The sequence below is a fragment of the Aquila chrysaetos genome, chromosome 25, assembly GCF_900496995.4.
Source record: "Aquila chrysaetos chrysaetos chromosome 25, bAquChr1.4, whole genome shotgun sequence".
Lineage (NCBI taxonomy): Eukaryota > Metazoa > Chordata > Aves > Accipitriformes > Accipitridae > Aquila > Aquila chrysaetos.
In genome coordinates, this window is record NC_044028.1 from 17162760 (window position 1) to 17190602 (window position 27843).

The 27843-nt window shown below is 49.7% G+C and overlaps 1 protein-coding gene across 2 annotated transcripts; it reads right to left on the reverse strand.

The window, feature by feature from the left end:
- Positions 1-786: 786 nt before the first annotated feature.
- On the reverse strand, positions 787-27752 carry TRAP1 (TNF receptor associated protein 1). Of its 2 annotated transcripts, none has more exons than XM_030001283.2 (18): positions 27652-27752; positions 22098-22268; positions 20561-20643; positions 20014-20154; positions 12255-12326; positions 11360-11520; positions 10018-10127; positions 9756-9829; positions 7146-7301; positions 6643-6763; positions 6446-6515; positions 5091-5238; positions 4380-4565; positions 3643-3781; positions 3063-3148; positions 2380-2525; positions 1917-1989; positions 787-1639 (listed from the first exon to the last, which is right to left on the reverse strand). In XM_030001283.2, the coding sequence occupies exons 1-18, from the start codon at positions 27737-27739 to the stop codon at positions 1538-1540; spliced, it is 2127 nt and encodes a 708-aa protein (XP_029857143.1). In that variant the 5' UTR covers positions 27740-27752; the 3' UTR covers positions 787-1537. The 2 variants fall into 2 exon arrangements, with proteins under 2 accessions (XP_029857143.1, XP_040976328.1); XM_041120394.1 differs by lacking the exon at positions 27652-27752 and adding an exon at positions 22725-22767.
- Positions 27753-27843: the final 91 nt, after the last annotated feature.

The following is a 27843-nucleotide window of genomic DNA, read 5'->3' on the forward strand; positions in this document are numbered from 1 at the left end:
TTTCTTGTAGTCAGGGGCCCAAAACTGCGGCCTCACTCGTGCTGAGTACAGGGGGAAGATCACCTCCCTGCTCCTGCTGGCCACACTATTTCTGATACAATATATCAGGTGTGTAGGATGTAGAAGGTGGCTTCTTGTTCTTCTCAACACCCTCTGAATTGTCACATATTAGTTCTTCTTCTGCATCTATATAAAAATGAAATTTTAGGTGATGTTAATAAAACACCTAAAATGGTACCCTATGCAGCAGACCCTTTGCATTCCTCTTTGCACAGCCAGTCTTCCTTTAGCTTAAAGAGCTGGAGGTTCTCCTGTCCAGCAGAGCATCCAGTTAACCAAATCCAGTTCCAGAATCTTAATCTGGCAATTTAAAGATTAGCTAAACAAATATCACAGCTGCCTCGGAGCCCCCACTGAGCAGGAGAAAGAATTCTTGTAAACCAGTTTGCATGGTGTAAACCAGACGCACAAAGGGAAATCTAGTGTGGCATTTTCTGTTACAAAGGCCTCTTCCATTGAACGGCCATTGCTCCTTAGAAAAGATTCAAAGGGCTAAACTCTGTTTTCTAAGACAAGGCCAACAGGGTTCACAGCTACAGATTCTCCTGTCTTCCCTCCACACTCTCTACTACCTACTGTTTTTTTCACAGCCCTCTCTTCCCACCACTGTCCAGCGCTCGAAGCCCTGAAGAACCAAGCAGCATCTGAAGAGAGAAGAACCAACAAATCACCAGCTGGAGGACACAAAGACCAACAAAGCAAGGCAAACAGAGAAGAGTGGAGGGGTCTGGAAAAGAGGAGGAGTTTATTTATCATAAATACAGATCAGCTAGACGTGCAGTTTATCCCACAGAAAAGGGAAAAACCCTGGAGACTCTCCAGAAAGCCACACGCTGGAAAGCTGTTTCCCAGTTACTTCCCTTTCTCCACAGCAAGACCAGGATGAACTCAATTATCCAGCAGCTCAGGGATCTTTTCTGCCATGGGACTGTAGTGATATGTTCCACCAACAGGATCTTGTGTCTGCTAATGGCAGCAATCTATCTCCATGCCGGCAAACTCCTCCTGCCTGGTCAGAGGCGGAGGTTTCTTAACAAATTAATTAATTCTGTCAGTACTTGTTCGGAGCACAATGGTACACAGGGATTCAGTGGATGGGGGGTGTATTCACAGACCTAACTGGGAATCTTGCTGCCAACATCTGTTTTGGGAAAGGCTATTTCTAGAAACAGTATGAAATGAGGCTCTTCAGGCTTGTGTCAGAAATTTGGGCATATTGTTTTAGCAGCAACCTCTGGATTTTGCTCCCACTAAGAACATCATACTTTGAACAGGTTGATGACATACGATCTAATAATTACAACTGGCTCCTCCGTGTGCAGTGAGGGTTGGAAGTCCCCTGCATTCTCCCTGGCCCTCTGCCACATGAACCCCTCGCTGCACAGTGCCTGCAAGCAGATGCTGCAATAGCTGACAGAGTGACGGCACTTGAGGAAAGAGACGCCAGCACAGAGTTCATCCTTCAGTCTTCTGGGGCTCAGTTCTTCTCCAGGATTCTGGTGAGGAGTTCATTGAGCCGGCTCACCATTGGTCTGGGATCCTCATTCAGTCCTGCTGCTATCATGGCATTCTCATAAATCTGAAAAAGAGAAGAAAGCAGCAAGAGCGAGCTGGATGAGAGCTGGGGAGGAAGTGAATGTCATTATCCAGGACCTGCATGCTGAGACCACGCACGTCTTCTAGGTCATCTGGTAGGAAAACACATGGACCACAGGTGCCAGAAATACCCAGAGCAGGGACCACAGAAGGATGTGATTCTTGCCCACCAGAAGGGCTTCACCCTGTTCCCTGCTGCACATGGTCTGCAAGCTCTCTGGGGAGGATGGTGCTGCTTCTGGAGAAGGCCTGGCTCTCACCTGATCAAGCAACAGCTGGGCCAGATCAGGCTGACTGTCCTTCAGCTCGTTAAGCTTCTTAATCAGAGCATGCCTGTAAGAGAGATGAACACTGAGACTTGGTATTTTTGGACACAATGAGAAATTTACTTCCAGAATGAGCAGCTAAGCCAAGGTGGGACAGAAAAAGGTTCCACCTAAAGGCCAGAATAGCTCCAAGTTCCTTGCTACTGTTCTGGGGGCCTCTCTCTTCCCTCCCATGCTGTCCCTATAATGCCCATGGTCCTCAGAGGGCTGGACATAGTGTATGTGGGTGGCTCACGTCAACCGTGCCATGCAGCCTCACAGATTAAGGCACTGTAGCACACACTGCACTTTATGGGGAGGGCTCTGCTAATTGGGAGCCTTACATTGCCTGCTCTCTGCCTCCACCCCAGAAAGACTGCAGTGCCCCAGGCCCAGCACTGGTATTGTTTCCCCTTACCCTGTGTTGATCTCCAGGGTGGGCTGCAGGAGCTGGGCACGCTCCTCTTGGGTCTTGGCCAGCTGCTGCATGCGAAGAAAGTGGCGGGCAGCCCCCATCTCGAGCACAGTGATCATGGCAGGGTGGGTGTCCAGCCGTGTAGTCACCTGTGGCAAAAACAGCAATTGGTGCCGAGATAGAAAATGTACATGGGTTAGAGGTGGGGGAGGTTCAAGGACTTGGGAGTCTCCTCAGCACAGATCCACACCAAGCCCCCACACGATTCATCCCCGCCCCACAGGAGCTGCCTAAACCAGCCGGGAAGCTGGGGACTCAAATGGCCCCACTGGTCCACAGGCAGTAGCTCGCAGCTGGACCCAAAGCACTCCTTGCCAATAAGCCTTTCTAGTCCACAGGCAAGACAGTCACCAGCCTGTTCTTTTAGTAACCTGAGCATGAATTAGTAAAATGGGCTTTGCTCATTACTCATTAAGATGTGGTTCTTCGGCTGCCACACTGACCATCCAAATGACAAATGCCAGCATTCATACCATTTACAGAAAGGAGGCATGAAGAATGATTTCTCTCAGGGTCCAAAGAAAAATCTGTGGCAGCAGATCCCCAATCAACCACCACCTTTTTTTCCCTAGATTATTACCTCCATGGATCTCCTGTACTCAGTTACCCAGACACAGAATACCTACCTTAACACCGGTGACTCGAGAGCCTAAGGCATTTCTCATCCAGGCCATCAGATCCTCAGCCTCTTTCTCTGTCAGACGTTCTGCAGCTGGCAGGGGAAAGAGGGCACATCTCAGCATGCATTAGCGTGCCAATGGACAGTGAGCTTTACTCCCGAGCTCCGTCCATTTCATACTTCCCTTTGTCTGTTCTCTTGTGGAAATGGGAAGGCAGCACCACTCAGCACACACCTACGTATGTGCCCTCATCCCAGCCCGTGCCATACCCAGAGAGGCCAGTGCCTGCCTGCCTCTGTCAGGGCACCAGATGTATGCGTGTTGTTAAAACTCAAATCATGGAAACTCCACATGTGACATTCCATCTGTTTAGATTGGCAAATTGCTTAAACTTTGATCACGTGGGATAAAAGGGATCTGCAAGAACTGCAAGTTGCCTCAGAGCATGAGAATGGCAGGATGGAAAGGAGTGCTCTTGCTCACACGCTCAGGAGCTGCAAGAGCGCTGGAGGAGGTGTACCCTCACTGGCTGGCACAGGGCGGCAGGACTGCATGAGCAGGAAGGGCCAGGGGAACCTCACAATACCTGGGCGGCTCTCCTCAAACTTCTCTTCCTTATAGTGATCAACAACAATATCTGTCTCCACCGAGATCAGCTTCTTCTTGTCAAACTCCCGGAGGTGCAAGAGTGTCAGCTCATCAAACTGCTCATAGCAGAACAGGACCTGTGCCAGAAAAGGGACAATAACACATAGTTCGGGATGTAACAGCATCTCCTCCTTCCCAAAGCAACTCCGCACCAAAGAGCAAGAACATCACAAGGGAAACTAACAGGTTCAGCCCCATGGTGACTATCGCTCAGGGCCCCAAATGAAAGCAAACCCTTGGAGGGCTTGTTACCATGGGTGACAGATCTGCAGCTGAACAAGTCCTGCTGTCCCATGGAAAGTGAGAACCAGCACTGACTCCAGTCCTGGAAGGGCCACCTGCCTTCAGAGGACACCTATGATGCCATTACCAGCTCTGCACAGCAGCTCCTAGGCTCCTGCTCTGGGGTTCAGCAAAGGTATTAAGTAGATGTCAGAACTAGATGTCTGCACAAGTACTAACCCGCCTGCACAGCGTGTGTGACAGGTCCTTCCTGGCCCCATGCCGCAGTAGCCAGTCTGAGTAGAGACAGAGGGACACCGGGCAAAGACACCGCAGTGGTGGGGGTCTATCACCGGCCTCACTGCCCTGCTCAGCTCTGAGATCCAGGTGAGCCCTGACCACTGGTGTAGTAGCTCAGGGTGTTCCCCTGGCCATGGCACACTGCTCACCCACCTCCATGTCCTTTTTCTTCATGGCCTCAAAGTATGGGGAGTGCTCAGCCAGGTGCCGGTTGGGCGCACACAGGTAGTAGATGTTTCTGCTCCCTGCCTTCATGCGGGAGGCATAGTCAGTCAGGCTGGTCAGCTGGCCTGCAGGCAGGGCAGACGATTCATAACGTAGCAACTTTGCTATGTCCTCCTGGAAGAAATGTGCTCCTGTGAGCTGAGGCAAGGCGACTATAGTTCTATCTCACCACTCCCAGCCCCAAGAATTCCCTTTGTAGCATGCACGATCTGTTTGCAGCCCTGCAAAAAGGCTCAGGGGATTCTGAGTCCCTCCTTTCCTGCTCCAGATATTAAGGAGGCAGAAAAGTGACCTAGACAGGATGTAGGTCAAGCTCTCCTGGAAATGGGAATCCAGGCAGAGGACAACAGTAGGAGAAAGGCCTAGTTTATTGCCTGTTGTAGTTCATATTGCATCAGGGAGGGCTGACAACACAGTGTGGGTACAGAGACTCTGCAGTGTCTCAAATTAAGTGGGAAGCAGTACCCAGTCAGAAAAAAGAGTTTCAGCACTAGAGAATCTGTAGGTCTTGTTAGACCCAGGAACACAAGTTACAGGTGTGTATGATTCACAGAGAAGTAGCAGTCCCCCCTCATCCCAGGTCACAGTAGGAGCCACTAATCTTTCCCATCAGCTGCAGTGCTTCAGGACTCCTGGTACCTTGACATCCTGCTCTGCTATTGTGACAATCCCCTCTCTCATGAATACCCCATAGTCCTCAAAGAATTTGGCATATTTCTCAGGGTCCTTCTTGCTCTGGTCAATGAAGAACTTGATCAACCTCTTCTGCAAAACATCTCGGAGCTTCCTGCAGCAGAAACAAGCCTTTTTAAAGATAGCTGCTGGACCAAGACAAGAGATTTCAGATGAACATCTCTTTCCCTGTGCAGTGTTTTAGTGATGCATTTGCAAACATGAGGACAAAGGAGAAACCCTGGGTCCACTGTCTCCTTTCCCTCATGGCTCTACATCTGTTCTTTGTATCTCAGTCAAGAGCAGCTCTTGAGCTGGAGAGATAGCTAGAGCTGTGGTATAAATGTACTGCTGAAGCTCAAATCTTCAGTAACTCGTGACTCGGTGATGCTGCAGTACATAACCAACTGTGCCCAGGCCATCTGCCTCACTCCCACAGCTACCCTTAAACATGGAAAGGAAGTGGTTATGAAAGGGTTACACTTGGAGGAACACTTTCTGAAAGCCTGAAAATCCACTGTGAAGTGACAGGGTTAATTTGGTGACTATAGTGAAGGTAGAGGCATTTCACCAGCTGTAGAATACAAAGTTAGCCATCAAACCTAACAAGATAACAGTGCCAATACTAAGGAGTAAGAGCCTACTCTTATACTTCCTTCAAGTTCCAACAATGGCAGATGTTTGAGAGGGGACTTGAAGGACAAAAAGGAAGGAAAAACCAAAGCCAGGTCTAAGGGGTTCTTTGAGGAGACTGGCCTGCCAGCAGCCAGCTTCACTGGGCCTCAGCACCACATGAAAACCCTGCTGGCTGGCTGTCAGTTTTTGACAAATGTGTGTGTGAGCACAGCAAAGCTTTGAAGGAAGTCTGGAAACAAGAGGCGCAAGGTGCTGTTTGAAGATTTACACATAAATAACGGTGACACTAAAGTATGGCCCAGCTTCCTAATATTGACAGCTGACACTGTTTGGTTTTGTTTTCCAAACCACTTGGTGGTGCAGACCAGACACTTTAAATAGCAAATGCACTGTTACTGCTGTGGACCAGAGATACCAAAAGGCAGCCTTGGACATGAGGGGAACGTGGCCCATGCAGGTGGCAGCAGACTGTATGACACAGGATGCTGCTCCTACATGTCAAGATGTGACCAGCACGGCTGAGAAACAACTCACTTTACAGACCACAGAAATTCTCAAAGATGAAAATGCTGCAGCTTACATGCCAGGTCCCTCCAAGCCCCTCTAACTATCTCACAATGTCCCCTCTTCAACCAGCAAGAAGCTGGAAGAGCCTCAGCAGTCCACAGGATCTACCTCTTGCTTACCTGATAAGGGCACTCTCCTGGAGCAGCTCCCTGCTGAGGTTCAGGGGTATATCCTCACTGTCCACAACACCTGGAACACAGAGCAACCCTTGAACAGCGAGGCAAACATGAGTGCCAGGCTCAGGAAGGCAGCATCTCGCCTTCACCCCTGGGGAAGCCATGGCCCACAGCCCGCTATTCCTGGTCCCAGCACACACCTCTAAGAAAACGCAGCCATTTAGGCAGGATGTCTGCAGCTTTGGTTTGGATGAGAATTTTGCGGCTATAGAGGGCAACGCTGGAGCCCAGTTCCCTGCTGATGTCAAACATGGATGGTTTCTGCAGGAACAAGAGACAGAAGGGTAACACCAGCACCGTGCAGGGTGCCCAGCTGCACACTATGCTGCAGTATCTCTGTGGCTGCACCAGCTGACCAGGTCACACTGTGGTCTTCCCTACTAGTGCTGAACCTAACGAGAGCTGAAATCTTGGCTGTCTTCCCTAGGGATCTACCCAAACCATCTCCCCGCTCCTGTCGTGGCTCAGTATCCCCACAGCTATCCTGTAGCACCCAGCCTACTGCAGAGATACCACACTGGATATTCCTCCTTGCCATTCTGCAGCCTTAGCTGCCTCCTTTCCCTAAGGAACTCTCCTATTCTCTCCTCTTCAGAGCAAGTGGGCAGATGTCCCACTGTTCCCTGGACAGACAGGCACATACTTGCTCAGGCACATAGAAGATGCTGCGAATGTTGAGGGGAGCATCGGTCTTGTAGTGCAGGATGTAGCGGGGCTTGTCGTAAGCCTGTGCTATGAAGCGGTAGAACTCCTCGTGCTGCCACTCGCCGATGTCCTTGGGGTCCAGCATCCAGAGTGCCTATGAAGGAGAAGGGAGACGAGTTCCCATCAGCTCTCAAGACCTGCGGCCTCATAGCACAGGGCTCTTCTTTCAGTTACACTTTCCCTCCAGGATGCTGGAGCAACGAAATACAATCTTTCAAACAGCCAGACTCGTCTGCACAGCCCGAGGGCAGTGGGATGTATTATGGTTCAGACACATTACCACAGACTAACAAATTACTGCCCCTCAGCTGATCTTGGGTCACCTCTCATACAGGTACTCTTGCCCTGCAACATATATAAGGCAGCTTTGCTTAGACCAAAACAAAAGGGATTTGGCTAACCTCCATTGCCTCACACTTGCTACTGGCCAAGAGCATCCTGGACAGTTACTACAGCTCAGCTGACTGGCAGTACTGGTCAAGTATCTCAAGGCAAGCAAAAGAAAAGTGAAAGTTTAAATGGGTCTGTTGCAACTGGCCTGCCTCCCTGATGGAGGTCACTATCCCACCACAAGGTCAGCTGAGTGCTTGTGAAGCAACTCTCGGATTGCCTGTTTTTCTGCTGATTTGTTTTGGAGCAGTTTGGGAGATGGTTTGTGAACCAGTCGGCTGTCCCTGCTGCAGGGTCAGAAAGTGGTCCAGCAGTACCGTTTCACACATCAAGACGTGAATTGAAGTCATGACCTCCAGACCAGGTCCTTTCCTGTGGCCCTGCTTTCCACCTGCTGCTGCTCTAAAGTCCCCAACGCTTTCTGGAGCATTCAGCCCATGCTCACATCACATTTAAGTTTTCAGTACCTCAGCAAAAGACCAGCATCTAGCAAAGACACGGGAGGTTCTGCCCATTTAACAAGCATTGGGACTCAATTAAGAATCTCATGTTTCCAGCTGGGTGAAGCCCACTACACTCACTGCCACTCTTAGCCAGTCAAGCCCTAATGAGTACCAGGAGCGATTACTGGGGGCAATGCAAAGATCCAGCCCACCCTCCACCCACCAGAGTCCAAGGGATTCAGGGCTCTGGCAGCCCTTGCCATGCTGCCACACTCCTTAAAACTTTCTGCCTCAAAGCTTTGTTCCACAAGTGGCTTCATAACATTTCCAGCACACGCAGGTGTCCTGGACGGTTTGCAGGATCACAGGTAGGATTATGGTCTCAACTGGGTACTAAGGTGCTTTCTAGCAGCTGTTGTTAGGTAAAGTGCTGCTTTCCCAGAGGCTTACTTGTAGCTACAGTTATCAGTTAGACCGGAAAAGCCTCTAACTCCACATTGTCAGCTACACGGCAAGCATTCAAGGGCTTATCTGGGAAAATCCACACCAGGGAACTAACTATGGCTCTGTTTACAGTGAATTGAGGTTGATGTGCAGAAAAATGCAAAAACAAGATCCTGGATAAAGAAAAGGCCTGAAATGGGAGCATAATGAGAATAAAGCTGTTGCTGTATCCCAAGGGAAAACAGACTTTCTGATAAGAAGATAAAAGTACATGACTCTATTAAGGGCATTTCACCCCTTGCTCTAGTACTACTCTTCTCTAGGGAGTCTGTTCTATTGATTGTCAGGTAGAAAGAACAAACAGCTGTCTAAATCTATTTCTGGTTTTGTAATTTAAGGGAAACAGCTAGAAAGCCTTCAGAACAGAAACTATCATGCAGGAATCCAAATAAATATCAGTGACTAATAACACCAATTACAGAACCTTAGATAAATTAACATCATAAAATATTTAAGTACAGTCTTGAAAGTCTGTCCATACAGTGCCACATTCCAGGAAACAAAAAAAACACACACACACACTCTCTACCTGCTCTCTTATGTGAGGAAGCTTTAAACAACCAGAAAAGGAGATGCTGGAGAAAAATGATTCATAGATTTCTGTTCTGAAGATAATTAATTTCACCTAGGTGATTCCTGCAATCGGGCCAAGAACTTCTGACTAAAACAGACCTGGCTGCAATATAATTTTAAGTGGTCAGAAAATGCCAACACGAAGCAGTGCTCAGCTAGGAGCTGTGAAGAAAATCAGGCTGTGAGCTGAGCCACTAAGAAAACGAACCATTCACTGGCACTGGCTATCCCACGCTGAAGGACAGAAAGAACTGCAGCAAGAGGTGTCAGCACACCAGTGACTGGAGCAATCCCTACATCACTAACATGTCACCTGGCTTAAACAGTTAAAGTATTATAAAGCATTGAAAGAGTAATTCTGATTAAGGGAAGATCTAGAAGATAACTGTAAATAAAAACTGCTTTGCTAATCTGCAAGAATTCTGTCCAACAAAAGCAAACAAGCAGTTCCAGGCATGACTTCTGCTGGATCGTCTCCTTTTGTTCTCATTAACTGATGGCTACAGGGTCTGTGATATCCTGGACAATCCTCCCTTGATTTCCAGGGACAGCGGCAGCTTTATGCTGTTTCCTCTCTCCAGTGGAGGATTACAATGGTTCACCTCCGTAAGTGACCTGCCTCTGGCCCTCCTGCTCACCTGTAATGTGTTAATTCTTCTCCCATTGAGGTACAGTGGGAAGCTGATGAAGTTGCTGTATTTTGTCACCACCTCTGGAATGGAAAGAAGACATAGAAGAGTCACATTTGTGAAAACAACACAGTAAGAATTTCCTCAGTACCAGCAGGTGAAAGGTGTTGCAAGAGAGGAAAAACACTGTAAATTCACCTCTCACTTACGGGCCCCCGACAGACATCATACAGCCCCTCAGCAGGTAGCAGCATTTCCCTCCTCCACTCACCCTTGACTCGGTCTTCATTTGCAAACTCCTTGCAGTCTTCTTTGAGATGTATAATAATCTTAGTCCCAGTTCTGACACCAGATGCTTCTGCAATCTCAAACATTCCTGAACTAGGATTAGAAACAGACCCTGTGTCAACTTGTGCCTCAGACACATCCACGATGGGACATAAAAATGTTTTATTAAACTAAGAGCACACACAACACTTCAGCGCCAAGAGGAAAAGACAAAAAATCCTGAATGCCTGAACAATCTCTGTGCCCCTGAGAAGCCCCTCCAAAACATGTGGCTGTCTTCCCTACAGAGACTCCAGACCCAGGACACACTGCTCTGCAAAGACACTAGCAGTCTCTACTGAAAAGGAAACAAACTTCAAACCAACTTCAGGTTGTGTGAGCCTAGTCTAACTCCTCTCCTACATTTCGTACAGTGACTGCAACACCCAGGCTCCTGCCTTCTCCCTTGACAACTCTGACTTGTTTGTGGGCCTTCATTCATACCTCCACTGGAGTATGCTGTAACTGGTTACAATGAAAAGCAGCTGTGCTCTGCTGAAGACAGCCTGTTCTGGATAACCATTCCTACCCTATTGCTAAGTGAATGCCATATGGGGATCAAACACGGGTGAGAGCACTGACCCAGGGGAGAGACAGCAGCGGTGATGACAGACAAGCAAGCCTTCAAAGTGTACAGCAGTACAAATTGCAGTATACAGGAGCTTGACTGCAGCCCAAGACAGTCTGATGTCTCAGTTACAAGATGTTTTTTTCAAGAATTTAAATAACTTGGTAAATGCTTTATTTGTAGGAGATTTTATGGGGATGCAGAGCTTTTCACCACCAGGAGCTACAATTTCAACATGGTCCAGCAGTCTACAGCTTTGCCATCGCATATGTTTGCAACTTCAAGCAAAAAGCAAAGGATGAGCACACAGATCCGACCCAAAGAAGACATGTGCCTACAGAGCCACAGCACTGCATGACCGCTGCCTCCTGTGGGTGCTCTCGAGCAAAAACCCAGGGGAAGACTACACCGAAGAGATTAAATTTACCTCTCCAGCCTGGGGCACTGCTAAGATGATTGCCTGCCAGCAGGGAAGGAACAGGAGAGGCAGGTACTCTCTTTGTCCACAACACGCCTGCTCTGCAAAGCAAGTCTGTCCCTCTGGTTTTTACCCTGGCACATTTGGCCACACTTTGTTGCCATATATAATCTGAGCAGGATCTAAACTAGTAAGCCTGGTCATAAAACATGACACAAGCCCTGTCTTGCTTTGCACAGCTTTCAGTCCATGCCTGGTCTGGACACAGCCCCCCCGCCCCATCCCATTCTGCAGCCTTACCCATCTGAAGACCAGTGGTAGCCTGGGCTCCCTGGCTCTGCAGACTGTGAGAACACCTCCACTTTATCAGCCACCATGAAGGCTGAGTAGAAACCCACTCCAAACTGGCCGATGATTTTACTACTGGCTTCAGCTTGGCTCTGCAGAGCATCTAGAAAAGCCTGGAGAAACAAAGAGACATAAAACAGCACACAGTGACTTCAGGTACCACTGGGAGGCCGCAATCCATCCTCCAGCTGGGCTCCTCATGCACTGATGCAGTCTTACGCCAGGTACTGCAGCCTGGCAGTCCAGCACCCTCATCCTACACTTCTGCATTGGTGCTCTGAGGACGGTGCCCAAGGAAAAGGGTTTCCTCCACAGGGACTGTACCTCTGCAAAAAGGGAGCATTGCTTAGGGCAACACTCACTGCCACTAGCAGTAAAGGAAAACAAGTGAGGGCTCAGTCAATCAGGAGCACGAAACCTTAAAATGGTAACTCCAGAGGTGAAAAACCAAACAAACCAGGTACGTCAGGTACATTATAGCAACTTGCCAGCACGAAGACACAGCTGCTGCCCTCCTGGACAGAGGGTGAATGTCGAGTGAGCATGTGCCCCTCAATAATGATGGCTTGGGGAGGAAGGCATTTGGGAGCGAAGGCAGCCAGGTGCAGCAGCATTACACACAGGGCCCATTAGCACTGCTTGAGCACCACAGGTCTCCCACAGCACACAGCAGAGACCATTAAGAGCTAGAAGACTCCACAGGTAGGTTTCACCTTCCAAGAGGGGTGTAATTTCACAGCTGCGCTGGGGGTCAAGGGACAAAACAGAATGAGAAATTACTGGGAGAACAAAAGTGGCTGTAATTGGAGAAGACTTTTCTAAGGGGGGGTGCCTCATCCCAAGTTACCTTTGAGCCTGATCGAGCAATGGTACCGAGGTTAGAAACCAGCTCCTCCTGGGTCATCCCAATACCTGTGTCCTGAAAAGAAACAGCAATTGTAGCTGAAATATCAGTAGAGAAGCATTGCTTTAGCAAACAGCACCTGAGCAACTTCTACCTCTGACTCCCACTCTCTCCCAGCCAGCTGAGCAGTAAATGCAACAGCAGACTTCCAGCTGTGACTCCACCTGCACACGGTGAGGACAGTGGACTCAAAAGGCACACAGCTCCAAGGGGCAGCCACAGCTGCCTTGGGGCTATAAACCACCAGAAAGCTCAGAGACTCAAGCCATTTCCTGGGAGAAGACAAAACCATGCCAAGACAGGCTGGTTTCTACACCCGTCTAAAAATGCACAGGATGACAGCACTGGAAAGAGATCTCAACCCAGTCATGGCCTCACTGTGCCAAGTGCCATGCACGTACACAGACAGTTTCCATTCCTGAACAGGTCCAAAGGGGAGCTAAGGAGCAGTGAGAAGCAGCTTATTTCCAATCCGGAGATGGGGAACTGGTGCCCTCACACCAGGAATCAGTGGCAGAGCAGTGAATCCCTTAACTCTCAGGTAATGCAGAACCTTGTCTACAAGCACCACATTCACTGATCTCCACCTACTCTGCCTTTTTCTTCCTCCTCTCCCCCTCACATTATGCTCCACAAGACTTGAGTATGCTCAAGTGTCCAGTGCTCTGTTGAAGGCACATGGCTTGTTGTCGTCCCCAGTTTAATCCAGATTTGCACTGCTGCATGCAGATAAACATCTCCCTGCTGCTACTGCACGCCTCTCAGGTAGCAGACCCTGCAGCAGCAGCACCATCCAGAAAAGGCTGCAGCAAGCCTCAGACTAGGCTGCAACTTCATTTGTTGCCACAATACATTTGCACGACCCAAAGGCAACATGGGTAACAGCAAACCCCAGCTAGAAATGGCCACCCTCCCACACAGGACCCCAACAAAAATCTTTTCCACTTTGTAGTCCAATGTATTTTCAGTCTTGCTCCACACACATCTTCCACAGAAGCAAAGGGCAGGCTAACGCTCTCCAGGATGCCACTTCTGAAAACAAAGCGCCATTCCCCCTCCCAAATCCCAGCAGCTTCTCTACCTGACACAAACATCCCGAGAAGCTGCTCTTACAGGTTCTCTGAGCCACTCCATAAGGGGGCAGCAGCACAAGAATTAGCCAAGTGAAAGGTGATTCTCATTCATGTGAGGAGTTCATCTCCACTCGGGTACCTGTGAGCACAGTTATCACAGCTGACAGAAGCCTGCACATCCAGAAGCGGGCTGACACACTCCCAGTGTTGTTAATGTAGGGGTGGGATTCGGCATGCAGGAATCAGCAAAACGAGCTGGAGCGGAACTGGCTGCTGCTAGATGGCTCAGAGGTGAGATGCTAGAGTGAATTGTGGCACAGCATGCCTCTACCACCCATGTGGGGCATTTACTGGGCTTATTTACTAGCAAAGTAAGTTAATGTTAGTACATATTTTTTTAATATAGTGTTGAACTCCACTGAAGGATCAAACTGTGGTCAACTTGTGAGGTTACTGAGTGAGGTGCCATGTGGGTAAGACTTCTGCATCCGCACAAGTCATGGCACAGCAACACCTTTCCCTTGATTAAATACGGTAAGGCCAGTCAGTAGACTTGGCTAAGAAGAGGGATGATGCCCAGTAAGATCTCAACAGTGGGAGATGAAAAGCCAGGAAAAACAAACAGGGTATGGCAAAATCTCAGGAATCTGACATGGTCCCTTCCCCCAGGGAAGAAAAAGCCAGAAAGAAAAGTTTTCAGCATCTGGTTCAGGTTTTGTTCATGCCAGACCCTGAACAGAACTCTTAACTCCTCTGATCCACTCCTATTTATAGCACAGCATGTCATTCCCAAATTCCAGTATGTTAAAAAAAAATATCCCTACCCCGCGAATTTATTTAGCTATTGAATTCCGAACGCCCTGCCAAACTTATTGCAAAATGCTTAATGACAATTCCTGGAGACTAGTTTGATGAGGGTGAATAGCAACGAACAAAGAACCCGGCTGAAAACGGTCTGCTCCCCCAACAGCGACGAGCCGCTAATAGGGAAAGCGGAAAGCGTCTTTTTAGGTGGCCGGCCGAAGATCCTGGCAAAGCCGACATTTCCTACTGCAGGAAAACACCTGGGCGGATAAGATGAAAACGCCATCAAGATTCAAACCGCTCTTGCCGCGTATGCGTTTCCTGCGGCTGGCCTTCGCACTGCGCTTCTCGGCTCCCTTCACCAGATGGTGCTGCTCCGGGGAACGGGGAATAAAGTGGTGGTGGCGGAGAGACTGGGGAGCTCAGCTTCTGCAGAGCAGGCCCTCTTCAGCGGTGGGAAGCAAATGAACCTGCCCACAAACAGCCCGCCTCGGACGGACGCAAGCACTGGCAGCACTAGCTCCATGAAATCCAAGGAAGGAGCTGGCGGGACTTCCACTGCCCTTCTCACATCGTTCTGCGCTGCGCAGGCTGCTGCTCGGCCTCTAGGTGTCTTTGCCAGGAACTGTCATCGCAAAGCCCCCTGCAAAGACTTTCTACCCGCCATCGGCCAGCGTAACTGCAAGGACTGCCGTTGCTCCACCAACATTACAACTTTTCTTCCCCTGCAGACAGTTTCAAGCCCTCCCTTCAGTCTGCAAGAAAAGTTTTATCAGGCTGAAAACAGACACAGCAGTTATTCATAATGCACGAAGCAAATTGTACATGGGGCTTCACAAATTACAAGATGTGAGGGCTATGTTCAAAGTGCTAAATGCTTCTCCACAGCTTGGAGAAACCAACCACTGTATACCATGAAACAAAGTTCAGTGCGCTGACACTTCATTAGCTGAAGGTTAATTACAGAAGCCCTTCTGTTACTCAGCAGAACAACAACCTCCTCACCTGGCTGAATTTCCCTTCTGGGACTTCTTAGGGTGCAGAGTAAACAGCCTCCCCCTGAACCATCCCCTCTACAAGCCCTGTCGCTCTGCAAGACAACACAACAGGCTACAGACCTTCATCCCATCTTCTGAGGGACTATGAAGAGCTCTATGACCACACTTGGACTACACTTCTAAACTAAGTAACATTTACCCTGAAGAGACAGCAGGTGAACATTGCTTTTAGCACCTTTTTGTGTGTGGAGACCTCCCAGATACAAGGCCTGCTGTTGAACTGCATGGGACACTTTGTTCTAACCTTTGTGGCATGGGTGCTGGACATTTGCAGACACTGTTCTGTGTAATGATGGATGGATAACTGCCAGGCATATAGTACCTCAGGGCTCCCACCATGAAACCCTCTGCATTTGCTCCGCAGCCCTGAGGACCTCCGACTTCCTTGACAGAGGGGTAAATGAACCCCTTCGTCCCCACTATCTGTCTCATCAAATCAGTCAGCCCACAGCTCTTGTATTCATATCATACTTTTTGGAAAAGCAGAAACAAACTGCACATAATTACAGCAACAAATCCAGTTTAAATCAACAAACTGCTTAGTTTAGCTGGTAAACAAGAACCTCGGTAATGTAACATCTTTGCTCATTACCTGAGTCCAATTTAAGATATTGCAGAGCCTCGTTACACCAAACAATCCATTAACTAACCATGAACTGCTGCCTTTGTCACGGCTGCATGTGAAAGAATGCTTGCAATTAGAGGTACGTATCTGAGCTACTGTGCCTTTCATTTCGCTTTGTTGCAAAACGAACACTTGAAACACTTATTTCAGTGCAAAATCTCAACAGGGCATCAGAAGAACACTGACTACATAATAAAATAAGGACATGCTGCTTTCACCAACTGATGAGGTAATAAAATCCCAAAATGTCCGATTAGCAACTGTACCCCTGTTCTTTAAATACCTTGCTTAAGACCAGGACAGCAGCCACACTGGAGCAGCGTTCTGGTTTAGAACCAATACGGCATCTGTAGCAGCCACAAACGGATAAAAGGCACAATAAAACTGATGCGCACAGATACACGGTAATCTTGGCCTAGTACGCGGAAGCTGTCCAAAGCACAGAGCCTGAGGTTTCCTTTCCTTTCCAATACCCTGTGTTAACATTATTTTCAACAATGCTGAGCATTGCTACAGGCTCAGCCTCCAACCATCCAGATCTAAATGCTCAGCGTTCAGAAAAGTACTTCCTCTTATCCACTTTGAAATCTGACATGCTCTTATTCTGGCATGAAGAGGAAGAAAAGAAAAGATTCTGCACTTCCTTCCCTAGGCCGCAGATTATTTGAGATGTGTTTGTATTTCTGGTTCCCTAGCTTATTTGTTAAAGATGGTGCAACAACTGGAAGCTCTAACCCACCCCTGCAATCAGTGGCACATTTCTGTAAGCTTAATTCCACCTAAGGCTTGTCCAAGTACAGCCAGCTTTACCCCTCCATCTCTACCTGCATTATTGTCCATCTCCTGCTCCCCTGCTTCCTCAAGCCCAAGTGGCAGACGGATGCTGCAATGCTGCGCACAGCTAGGGACGTAACCCTCTCTCTGCTGCAGCCTGGCAGCACAGGGTGGCTGCCGGGACACGACCCAACGTGGAGGGGGACCAGCTCCCCGCCTGCACCAAGCTTTGTTGGACATGTGGGTGCACCTGCATTGAACTGCTAAAGCCCAAACATCTCAGTCATTTATTAGAGCCTCAGGACAGCCCAGTCCTTGTTGCAGACTCATAAGCCAGGAGAGATCTGCTCAGCAATACAGGGGGCTGTTGCAGGGAAGAGTGGTGTTTGCAGTCATTTTAACTCCTCCCAAACACAGCAAACTTGTTATTTTGTGGCTTCACAGACACTGATTTTGGATTACTCCAACAATGAGAAGAAAGCCCAGCAAAGAGAATTGAGCAGCCCAAGCTCTGGCAGCAATTACGCTGCTTATCCATGTTAAAACAGCGGTCACACTCCCTCACCCAGCAGCAGCTATTAGCTCTGTAAACATTTCAAACAATTTCCTCTAAACTGCTAGCACTGTCCTAGCCCTAAATCAAGCACCAGCAACGAGCACGGCTCCAGCCTCCGAGCCCACACAAACACAGGGTTACCACCAGACACAGCAGTATGGCAGAGCTGCGTAGCAGCAACACCGACTACACCGCAGCCAAGCGCCTGTCACCAGCCGGCCACGGGCAGCCTTGTGCAGGTGTTGAAGGAGAGCTCTGTGGTCACAGGGCTTTGGGGTGCGGAAGGGGTTCTCTGTTCCTACCTCAAAGGATCCAGAAAAACATGTCTGTAAAGCCTTAGCATGCGGAACTGCAGAGCTCTGCAGATCTGTTCTCACTGAAAACACACCCGTAACATTTTCAAGGGGATTTCCTTAAGGGATCTGACCTTGCAGGCTATGGCTGCTACCAGATGGAGCTGTCCTAGAAACAGAATGAGGCAGTTTTCAAAGGGGTGGAGAAAACCATGGAATTTGCTAAAACAACAAGATGTTGGTGAAGGAACTGATGTGGTGCAATTCAGTGGACTAGACAGTGAACATTTCCCTCTTAGCAGATACAACACTCGGCAATGCTTAGGTAGGATATCCCTGAATGAGGACATCATATTAAAATTCTGAGTCTTGCTATGCTTACAAATGAAATTCAGCCCTGGCAGAGAAGTAAGCAGAACTGCAGTCACTTGACAGAGATTAATGTAGTCCTTTACTGGAGCATGCCTGTAACAGAGGCCGTCATACGTTACAGACCTGCCTTTTCTCAACTGGTGAGACACAGAGAGATGTTACAGGGCTTGGAGGATGAGGGGAGAGATCTAGCAGATCCTGGGGCCAAGAGCGGCATGAAGATCTGACGACAAGGACCTAGGAATCAGACTGAGACAACGGGAGCTTTCTAGAAAAAACTGGGGTGACCATTGCTACAGATCACACATGAGGGACCTGCTGCTTCTGTTTTGGTGGGTCCTAGTGAGTACAGAAAACAAAACAGTGACTAAGGGACAGGTTCATCTCTGCATCAATCATTGCAGGCAAGTTTTTTTGCACCTTTGCATTCCTGAAAGGTAGGGAAATGTTCTGAATGAGGCTTGTTCAAAGTAATCATTATATGCAGTATGTTTCTTCAAGAGGTTATAAATAAACCCTTCGCTGGAGGTAAGAAGCTTTAGGCACGATTGAGAAGGCAAACCTATTAGAAGAGATTGGAGTAGCGCTGTTCTCTCTCCCTTCTCAGAGTGAGGTATTGCTGCAGTTAAAAGCTTCCTAGTTAAGACTCATTTAGTCGCATTAGAGATGCACAGGCAGCCAGGTAGGGGGTTATAAAAAGACAAATCCCTAACATGTCTAATTGGGTATGATGTCAAATGCACCCTATCTGCAAGGTGAGCAAACAGGTCTCTTGACCAAACTGCCAAAGAAGGGGACAGCTTCCACAGTTAGAGGGCATGAGTTATAATTTAGTCTTGATGGGTTCAGAGGCTACGCGTCCCCTATGATCGCAAAAGGGAAAGATGAGAGCAAGACAGGAACGACACCCTGCTTGGGGCTAAGCGAGAGCTCATTAAGGAATCGGTGTACACAGCAGTCAGAAAAATGCAATAGTCAGGTGTGATAGGAATAGCAAAGCCTCTGCATTACGGTTTGAGAATCTTTGGGTTGATGATTGTGTTGCCCACTGACGATCACTAACTTCCCCATGGCAACCACAGCTGCTTGCTCTGCAGAGAAACAGAAGTATAAAAAAAACTGAGCAGCCTCTAACAGCCAGTGCTTTTGTCCCACGTGAAAAATATCAGATTGTGTGCTTTGTCTGCGCCATGTCTCCCCTGGACTTGCTATGGTCAGCCTTCACTCACACACTGCTGTCTGCGTCATTCACCCTCTCCTGAGAACAGTCCTCCCCTACACTCCCATGGCTGACACTGGTCCACAAGGAAAGATACTGATTTGCCTTCTTTGCATTAAGAGCTTTGCCAAGAAAACACCAAAACTGAGCCTCAGCCTTCCACCCTGGACAACAGACACAAACAAGAACAATCAAAGTACAGAAAGAAGGACCAGCTCCACCTTCCCTCACCGCACCGAGGCTCACAGGAGAGCATGCTTACACTGATTGCCCCGCTCCTGCCAAGCATTTTGTCACCAGTAGGGAACAATCAAAACCAATGCTGCAGAAAGGAGGACACATAAGTGCTATGGTACTCCCGCAATCTATAGTCCCACCTGTATGTTAGGGCAGAGCCTCAGCATCAGCTGGACTTGGCCTGTCCTGGAGCAGGAGGAGAGAGAGACAATCAGGAATGGGAGGCTCTTCTCACCAGCCCAGCATCGCCCAGCGACTGAGGTGAGAGGGAAGGTCTGCAAGCTATCACGTAACACCTCAGACTTAAGGTGGTGAGGGAAATCCTCCTCCAAGGTCAGGACGAAACCAGACTCCCAACTTTTCCACCAGTGAGAAATGCACACACAACCTGGGAAGTGCACCAGACAAGGTACTGCGAGAAAAGCTGCTGGTAGTTCCTAACAGGGAAGGAAGGAGCAGCAAATTTTCCTATGGGGATGAGTGTGAAGCAGATAAATTGGTGGTTTCTCATCAAATCCTGAGGTTACAGCCTCATGAACCAGAGTCCAGCTGAGGACAGAACACTTCTTCAGGCAGGCTTGGGAATCCACGGGACTGTGCTGCCACTCAGCTTCCACTGATCCTTCATGGGACAAAGGCTAGTGATGAGAGGAGCAGGGAATAATGCTCTCCTGTTACCGAAGGGAGGTACCTGGATAGTGATGGTTCCCTTTCCACTGTCTGTCTGCAGATGGATCTCCATCTCTGGCAAGGCCTTCCCTTCTGCCATCAGCCGATGACGCAGTTTCTCCAGCGCATCACTGCCATTGGAGATCAGCTCCCGGATAAATACCTGGGGACGAGACACAACCTGACACTGCAGCCTGGCCTTGTCCACTGCACGGGATTCCCAGAGACCTGGGAACTCATTGCCTACTCACAAACTAATTCCTAACTCGCTAGAAAAAGAACTGCACTTCCCCATTATCTGCCAGGAGAACAGTTTGTCTGAACTCAATATTAAAGTGCAGAGGCTCTGAGGCTCACAGAGTCACCTGGCCATACCTACAAATTGTTTTGAAAACACATTTTCAAGGTGTCTTAAGAAAACGTCATTCAAGAAAGCACGACGTGAACAGCACAGGACATGCTGGGAAACTGAGCAGGTACTCTTCCAGCTCAACCATTTTAGATGTACCCCTTGACATAGACAGGGCTTTGCCAACAGAAAATCTACCAGCAAGTAGCGGGTGCCTTACCTCCTTTTCCGAGTACAAGGAACGGGCAACAATGTCCAGCAGTTTCTTCGTTTCAGCCTGAAACTCATGTTTAGAGGCTGCACCTAGAATAAAATCACAAACACACCTTTAAGGCACTTCACCGGGGTCCTCTTGGGAAGGAAGGCAAAATTGCAGTCTTACCACGTGCTTCAGCTTCCCAGGAGCAAAAGCCTGAAGCAGGATGGGACACAGGTAGCTGTGACCTCCAACAAGATGACAACAAAGGTGGTGTTTACACACCCCTATGAGGCAGCATGCTTTGCCAAGCAGACACTTGGCCTCTGCACCTCAACTCCTGGCACGCAAACCTCAAGGTAGTCAAAGCCTGCAATACCGGCACATTGGTCACCATGTCTGGGCCCAGAGCAATCAATAAATAAGTGAAAGGCGATTCCCCTTGCTCCTTATGTGTGGCTCCATGCGATCCCCAACTGCTCTCTCAAGTGCCTCCTGTGGTTTATAGCCTGCCTTCCACACTCTTCCTTGACTCGATTTTCAAGGGAACCATCGGCACATGCGCTGCTCCAAGAGCTTCTACAGCCAGGTAGCATTTCTCATGCCCAAACAATACTTGGAGCCTTAAGCAGAAAAAGGCAAATTCTCAAATGTCTCTGTGGAGCAGGCAAGGGAGTACATAGGTACAGCCACTTATGCAGGTAGGTAGCTGTGCCCAGAAAGAGAATTTTCCTCAGAAAGAATAACACGACAAAACATCGCAGCTGAAAGACCATCCTTGGCCTTTTAAAAACAGCATTTCTCCTGCTAGAGGCATTAGAGAACCCTGAAGCAACATGGGGGAAGTCACGGGTCACACATCACCTCTGCCATGCCTTGTTGGCAAGGACCTACATTCCCTAGTGACGGGGTGAAGCTGGGGTGTGGACAGCAGCAAGAGCAGTCCATCAACCCCACTGGGGTCTTCACAGCCTGGCGGTCTCAAAAGTACCTGCCAGAAAAACCACGGGACCATGGAGTTAAGATGCTATTTCTGTGCTTGAATAACTCACGTGACCTTGCTTTAAAGCACTTCTCCCTGAAGATGTGTAAAGCAATTCATTCTAACTAAAAGGTTGACACCAGGATTCTCATTAGACCTCCATGATCCACAGCAATGACCTGGGCAGGCACAGCTTGCTTCTGGGACAAAAAATCTCTTTTTAGGCAAATTCTAGAGCCTGTGGAGCCCCTACATATATATATATATATATGCATGATCATCAGTTGCCTGGCTAAGCCCACAGATGCAACTTCTTCTCGCAGTCTTCATGGCCTCATTCCTCAGTAAAGGCCATTCTGATTTGCATGTTCCAGTTTGGGGAGGTGACAGTGCAATACCGATTCAAACTGTAGTCTGCCAGCTAGGGTGTGATGACCACTACCTGCACCTCCTCCAGAGGCAGAAACACTACTGCAGAGGGCTCACCCTCGTGGTGAGGGCACAGCTGCACCCAGACCTTGTCCCAGGTCTGCCTGCCCCCCGAGAGTGCTCCTACAAGACATCTGTGTTCACGCCCACCTTTCACATTCTCTGTGTTGCTGATGATGGTGTGCAGGGGCTCTTCTTCCTTGTTCTCCGCCGTCTGTGTGCTGTACGTCCGGACAGCAGAAATGCTGGTGGCAGGAATGTTGTACCTGAGGCTCCAGTGATGGAGTATTTGTCTTTGCAGACATGCTGCTGCTCCTTTTGCTAGAAGACACAAGTGAAGATATTTCAGTATAAATCACAAGTATCAGCAGCAACAGGAGCACCCTTTAAAGGTCCCACTTAAGCAATCCTGTGGGGAGTTACACTGTCCAAGCAAGACTGAAATTCCCTCCTAATCGAACACCCACCATTTCCCTCCAGCGCTGCCTTCACTGCATAAGAAAGGCAAGCTGCTACTTGGGACTGTCCCTTCTGAATTAAAATTCTAGTCAGAAGATGACAGTTAGAAGCCTTCACAACAAATTAACTGGTGAGGAAGAGGCAGTCTGCAACTTTCGTTGCTGTTACCTGGCCAAGCTGAAGACAACAGGGAACACTTCAACTCCCACATTACTGCCAGTGAAGACATAAAATCCCGGTGCAAGTAAGGCAGCCTGCACCTCCAGGAGATGCCTCTGCTGCACACGCTGCTTCTCTGGATGCTGTACTAACACTTACCATCCGGCAGGCCTCCAGGCACCAACATCTATTTCCTCCCGCTCACCTTCATCCCACCGACAGTAACCGGCTCCTTTACAACAAGCTCACTCCCATATCTAAGAACAACTCTAGCCAGCCAGCCCCCATTTGGCCCCTATCAGCCAGCTGAGCAGTTACTTTACGGCAATAAATATTTGGCCCCTGACTGTCTGAGCACAGTTAACAGAGCACAGGGATTACATCCCCCAACAAAGCCAGCTCTGGGGTAAGCAGCACATGCAGCAACAAAGCCGCTAGTCAACAAAGCAGTCAGTGGGGAAAACGAGAGACGAGTGAGGAAACGGCACGAGCCCCCTTAAAAGGACTGGGATTCCCCGTTCTCCTCCTTCCATTGTGCCCAGGTGAACCGAACAGTCTTCTCTCTGTTGGGTGATGAAACAAAGCCAAACCTGGCCACAAAAAGACCATTTACAGCACTACAGAGCTCTGTCCAAAGCCAGTTACTTGGCGTGATTTCTGAATTGTAGTGAGAAAGGCCTGTGCCAGAGTTAAGAGCCCAGAGGGTATGGATCTGAGCGTGCAGCTGCGCTGGGGACAGGCGGTGACTTGGCCTTCCCAAACCCTACAATGAACATAAATGGACGAGGCTGTTTTGGGAGGCAGAGGAGCGACCAGGATGGCCTGGGCAGAGTGGGGAGAATCTGGACAAGCAGGTAAAGTGGCTGGAAGCAGTGACAAGCCCAGGCTTTTCTTACGACTCACTCTGTGCTTGCAGGCTGTTTTGTCAAGCATGAAAAGGAGGCAAACCCTACACCCTAGGCCTGCAAGAAGCACACTTTCGAGGTGTCCTTTCTTCAGATGAATGGGTACAAAACCACCCAAAGACTGAACTGAGGACCACGGGCACGGTGACAGTCCCTGCAGTGCACCCGTGACCTCTCTGGAAACAGCTTCTTTGGCCATCCACAGCCCTCCAGTCCAGCTGACCCGCTGGGAGAGCCTAGCTCCTTCCTGAACCTTCCTCCACCTTGTCATAGCCCTTCAGTGAACTCGGTGTCCCAGCCCATTCACCAACATCCCTCGTCGTCCTCCAGCTCATCTTGGGAGGTCTCAGGCTACCTTCACAAGTGCTCTGCAAAACTCCTGCCCACCTTAGCAGGTACTACTGCCAGTATGGTCGTGGAGAACAGGTCTTGCTGCTCCAGACCATCAGGGTCACCATCCTCTTCCTCACTCCAGATCAGGTGAACACAAACCCCTGAGCTTCAACAGTGCTTCTAGCTCCTGCACCTCAACCCCAAGAGCTGATCGAGGAGGCTGTCAGTCCTCATTCTTCCTCCTCCTCACAGAAAGCTCTGAATCAAGATCCACTTCTCCAGCCAGAAGCTTGAATTACTCCCCAGTCATTCTGCCCTTAAAGAAAAGAGCCTACAAATAGTTCTTAATACATCTGAACACCTCCTACACACATAACTCTTCGCGATCTGCAGCACAAACAGTTCTGCCGCATTATCACAGGACAAGTTCTTTATCTTTCATTTCATGAGCCTTTGTTGGGCTCATCTGAGAAAGCAACAAGGAAAACGGCCCGGGTGACTGAAGTGGAAAGCAGCGGAGAACTCACTGTGTGGCTGTCCAGCCCATCGAGCTTCAGAGAGGAAGAGCCTGAACCAGCCCTGGGTTTACATATTTTTATTAATGCATTTACACAGGATTTACATGTTTTTACTCATTTAATGCTAGATGGTGCAGGATACTCCGAAAAATCTGCACTTGTATGTAGGCACACATACACACGTTTCCCAAACAGCAGAAATAAAAGAGGGAATTTTGCTCCCTCCCTGACCCCAGGATCCAAAAGAGAAACAGATCAGCAGCAGCTCCGTGCTAACCTTAAGGCCACTTCTATCATCAGATCTCCAGGCAGCAAGGCCCCAGAGCCAACAAACAGGTCACACCCCCAGCCCATAAACAGTAGCTGGCTCTAGAAACTACAGCTATTTATAATTTTTTTGATGTATTCACATTTTTTGTCTCCCTACCTCTAAAGCACAATAATAAATCACCACCCACCAATTCAGAAGTTACTTTTGGATTTGGGTAATGTTTGGTCTTATCACCCTTAATTAACAGCCCGTCCTGTGCCAGGTAGAGACAAGGCTCATTAAACGCAAGCTGCAGCGTCTTCAGAGCATTTGTCTCTTGCAGAGCCCTTGCCCGGCCAGCAGGGGAAACGCTCCCAGCAATTCTGCATATAAAACCACAATTATTGGCACACAAAAGCTATTGAGAAAGCATCTGCTGAGTTAACAGGTTAAGTGACACTCAGAATGAGCCTGAGAAACAAATTCCTAAGACCAAGAGACAAAGAAGGAATGGCTCCTGCCCCAGTTGAGCGCTGCGATGTGCTGGGGCAAATCGGGTCTTTTTATATCGAGTTAATCAAATGATGAGCTTTATTTATCACACTCCACATACCTTCCTATTTGCATCACTGCCCCACCTGCACGATAAAAGATGGCAGATACCCAGATTACTCTCCAGCTTCCAGTTCTCTGTGAATCTTAAGTGATCCTGTATGTGTGATCAGAGTGGCCTTGCACACGGGGAACATGCCACAGAAAAGAGAATGACCCTCGGTCTCAGGGGCTCCTTTCAATCCAGGCACCAGGATGTCTCAGTGATTCCCGAACCCAACCAACCCCCCACCGAAAACACAGCCTCTTCTGGGAAAAGGACTGCCGTGAGCCAAGCCGAACGTCAGTTAGAAATTTAGGGTGGGAAATTGAGCACAAAGCAGTACGCAGCTCAAAACAAAGAGGAGAATTTGGGTCAGCAGAAATTACCATAATAGCTTGATTGCTGTGCAGTTGCAAGCCTGAGGATGCTCTTGCAGAGAAGTGCACTAGTAATAAGACATTTCCAGCTCAGATCTCATTAGAAGAAAGGGCTCTCTAGCTGGGCACCAGATCCCGTACGAATCTAGGGAGAAGAGAGTCCCAGACTGATCTGCTCACACCAACACATCTGAAAAACTCTGCACCAGCTTCAGCCTTCAGCATTACGAGAGCCAAAAGAAAACATGGCCAACTTTGCATGGCCAAAGGGAAGGGACGGCTGTCCCCGCAGCCAGGGATCTGCACCTGCATCCAAGTGAAAGGACACCATCTCCTGCTCCTCCCTCTTTATTTCCACCCCACACAGCTTCTACTTGCTATTTTTTCCCCGAATGACCTGAATGACAGGTTAAGGAATAGAATTCTGGCTCTGCTCCCCCAACGGAGGCACACGGCTTCTTTCTCAGACACGGATGCTAACAAGCCACTGGGGATTTCCGTGGTGGAAGAACCGAATTGCCCAGAAACACCAAAGTGGCACTCAACGGCACAATAAATCTAACAATCTGACCCTGATAGCGACCCTATTTGTCACACGATTTCCTCTGTCACATTTTCTCTTCATAACCCACAGGGAAACCACAGACCGCACTGACAACCTACAAATCTGTCGATTAGGAGCCAGACAACAGATAAGGAAATACTGAGCACAGCACGGGCTGCTCACAGAAGACATGCAGGAGGCTTCTCACCATGCCTTGCTTAATGACAGCTCACAAGCACGTTTCCGGACCTGCGCACTGTGGCCTCGATAAGACAGTACATCCCGTAATCGAGTCCTGAGGGTTTGGATTTTCTTAGCCCTCAATCTTGTCAGCTATCCTAGGTGAAATCTTGAGCGCGCCCCTGGGAAATGCAAACCCTTCAGGCTCGCCTGTCAGGTTACCTAGTACTGAAATGGCCAGGGGACGGAAACACTGCCGCCTTCTGCTCCTGTCCCAGCACCCTGCTGAGCCGAACACCCTACACACCCTGTATGAGCCAAGAGATGAACCTGGACATGCTGTGTGCCCTATGTGAGCCGAGATGAACGTGGACATGCTGCGCACCCTATATGAGCTGAGAGATGAACGTGGACATGCTATATATCCTATATGAGCCGAGAGATGAACGTGGACATGCTATATACCCTATGTGAGCTGAGAGATGAACGTGGACATGCTGCGCACCCTATGTGAGCCGAGAGATGAACGTGGACATGCTATATACCCTATATGAGCCGAGAGATGAACGCGGACGCGCTGTGCACCCTATATGAGCCGAGAGATGAACGTGGACATGCTATATACCCTATATGAGCCGAGAGATGAACGCGGACGCGCTGCGCACCCTATATGAGCCGAGAGATGAACGTGGACATGCTATATACCCTATGTGAGCCGAGAGATGAATGTGGACATGCTATATACCCTATATGAGCCGAGAGATGAACGTGGACAGGCTGCGCACCCTATGTGAGCCGAGAGATGAACGTGGACATGCTATATACCCTATATGAGCCGAGAGATGAACGCGGACATGCTATATACCCTATGTGAGCCGAGAGATGAACGTGGACATGCTATATATATACCCTATGTGAGCCGAGAGACGAACCCGGTCGCGCTGTGTGACCTGTCGCGGTACAGGCCCTGCGCGAGGCGGCAGATGACGCGGCGCACGCGCTACACCCATACACGCCTACATGAACTCGCCTCCCAGCACGGGGGCTGGCCGTTTGCGGCTGCTGCTCACCCGGGGAGCGGCTCCCCGGTCTGACAGGCAGACGGCCCGGCAGCTCGTCGCCCACCTCTCGCCTCCGAAGAACCGGCCGAGAGCGAGGTCGCGCTGCTTGTGCACACACGGGCCCCGGGCGGGTGTCCCCGCCGCCCCGAAGGACGCGACAGACGCCCGCGGGGCCGGGGCCGGGGCCGAGACCTGCAGACCGGCCGCCCCCCTCACGCCGCCCCGCCCCGGGCCCACCCCGCCCGCCAGGGCCCCGCGCGAGGGGCTCGCAGCCGCCCGGTAACGGCGGGGGTGACGGCGCGGCGGGGCGGCCCCCAGCTCACCTGAGGCGGCCCGAGGCCCGGCCCCGGCCCCGGGGCGCAGCAGAGCCGCCAGGCACCGCCCCCGCCGCGCCGCCGCCGCCGCCGCCATGCCGCGCGCACCCGCCTCACGCCGCGCCGCTCTGCCGCCGGCGCCCGGCGATGGCGTCACGGCACGGGGGCGCGCGGGCCTCCCCCCTCCCGCGGCCGCCGAGT

What these genes read in the sequence shown, in the direction of transcription:
- TRAP1 (XM_030001283.2), bottom strand. Translation starts at nt 27,739, where the DNA reads ATGGCGGCGGCGGCGGCGGCGCGGCGGGGGCGGTGCCTGGCGGCTCTG. An exon ending in CGGGCCTCGGGCCGCCTCAG is followed by an intron (nt 22,269 to 27,651) that starts GTGAGCTGGGGG and finishes TGTGTCTTCTAG; the next exon opens with CAAAAGGAGCAGCAGCATGT. An exon ending in TAGCAGAGCAGGATGTCAAG is followed by an intron (nt 4,566 to 5,090) that starts GTACCAGGAGTC and finishes CATTTCTTCCAG; the next exon opens with GAGGACATAGCAAAGTTGCT.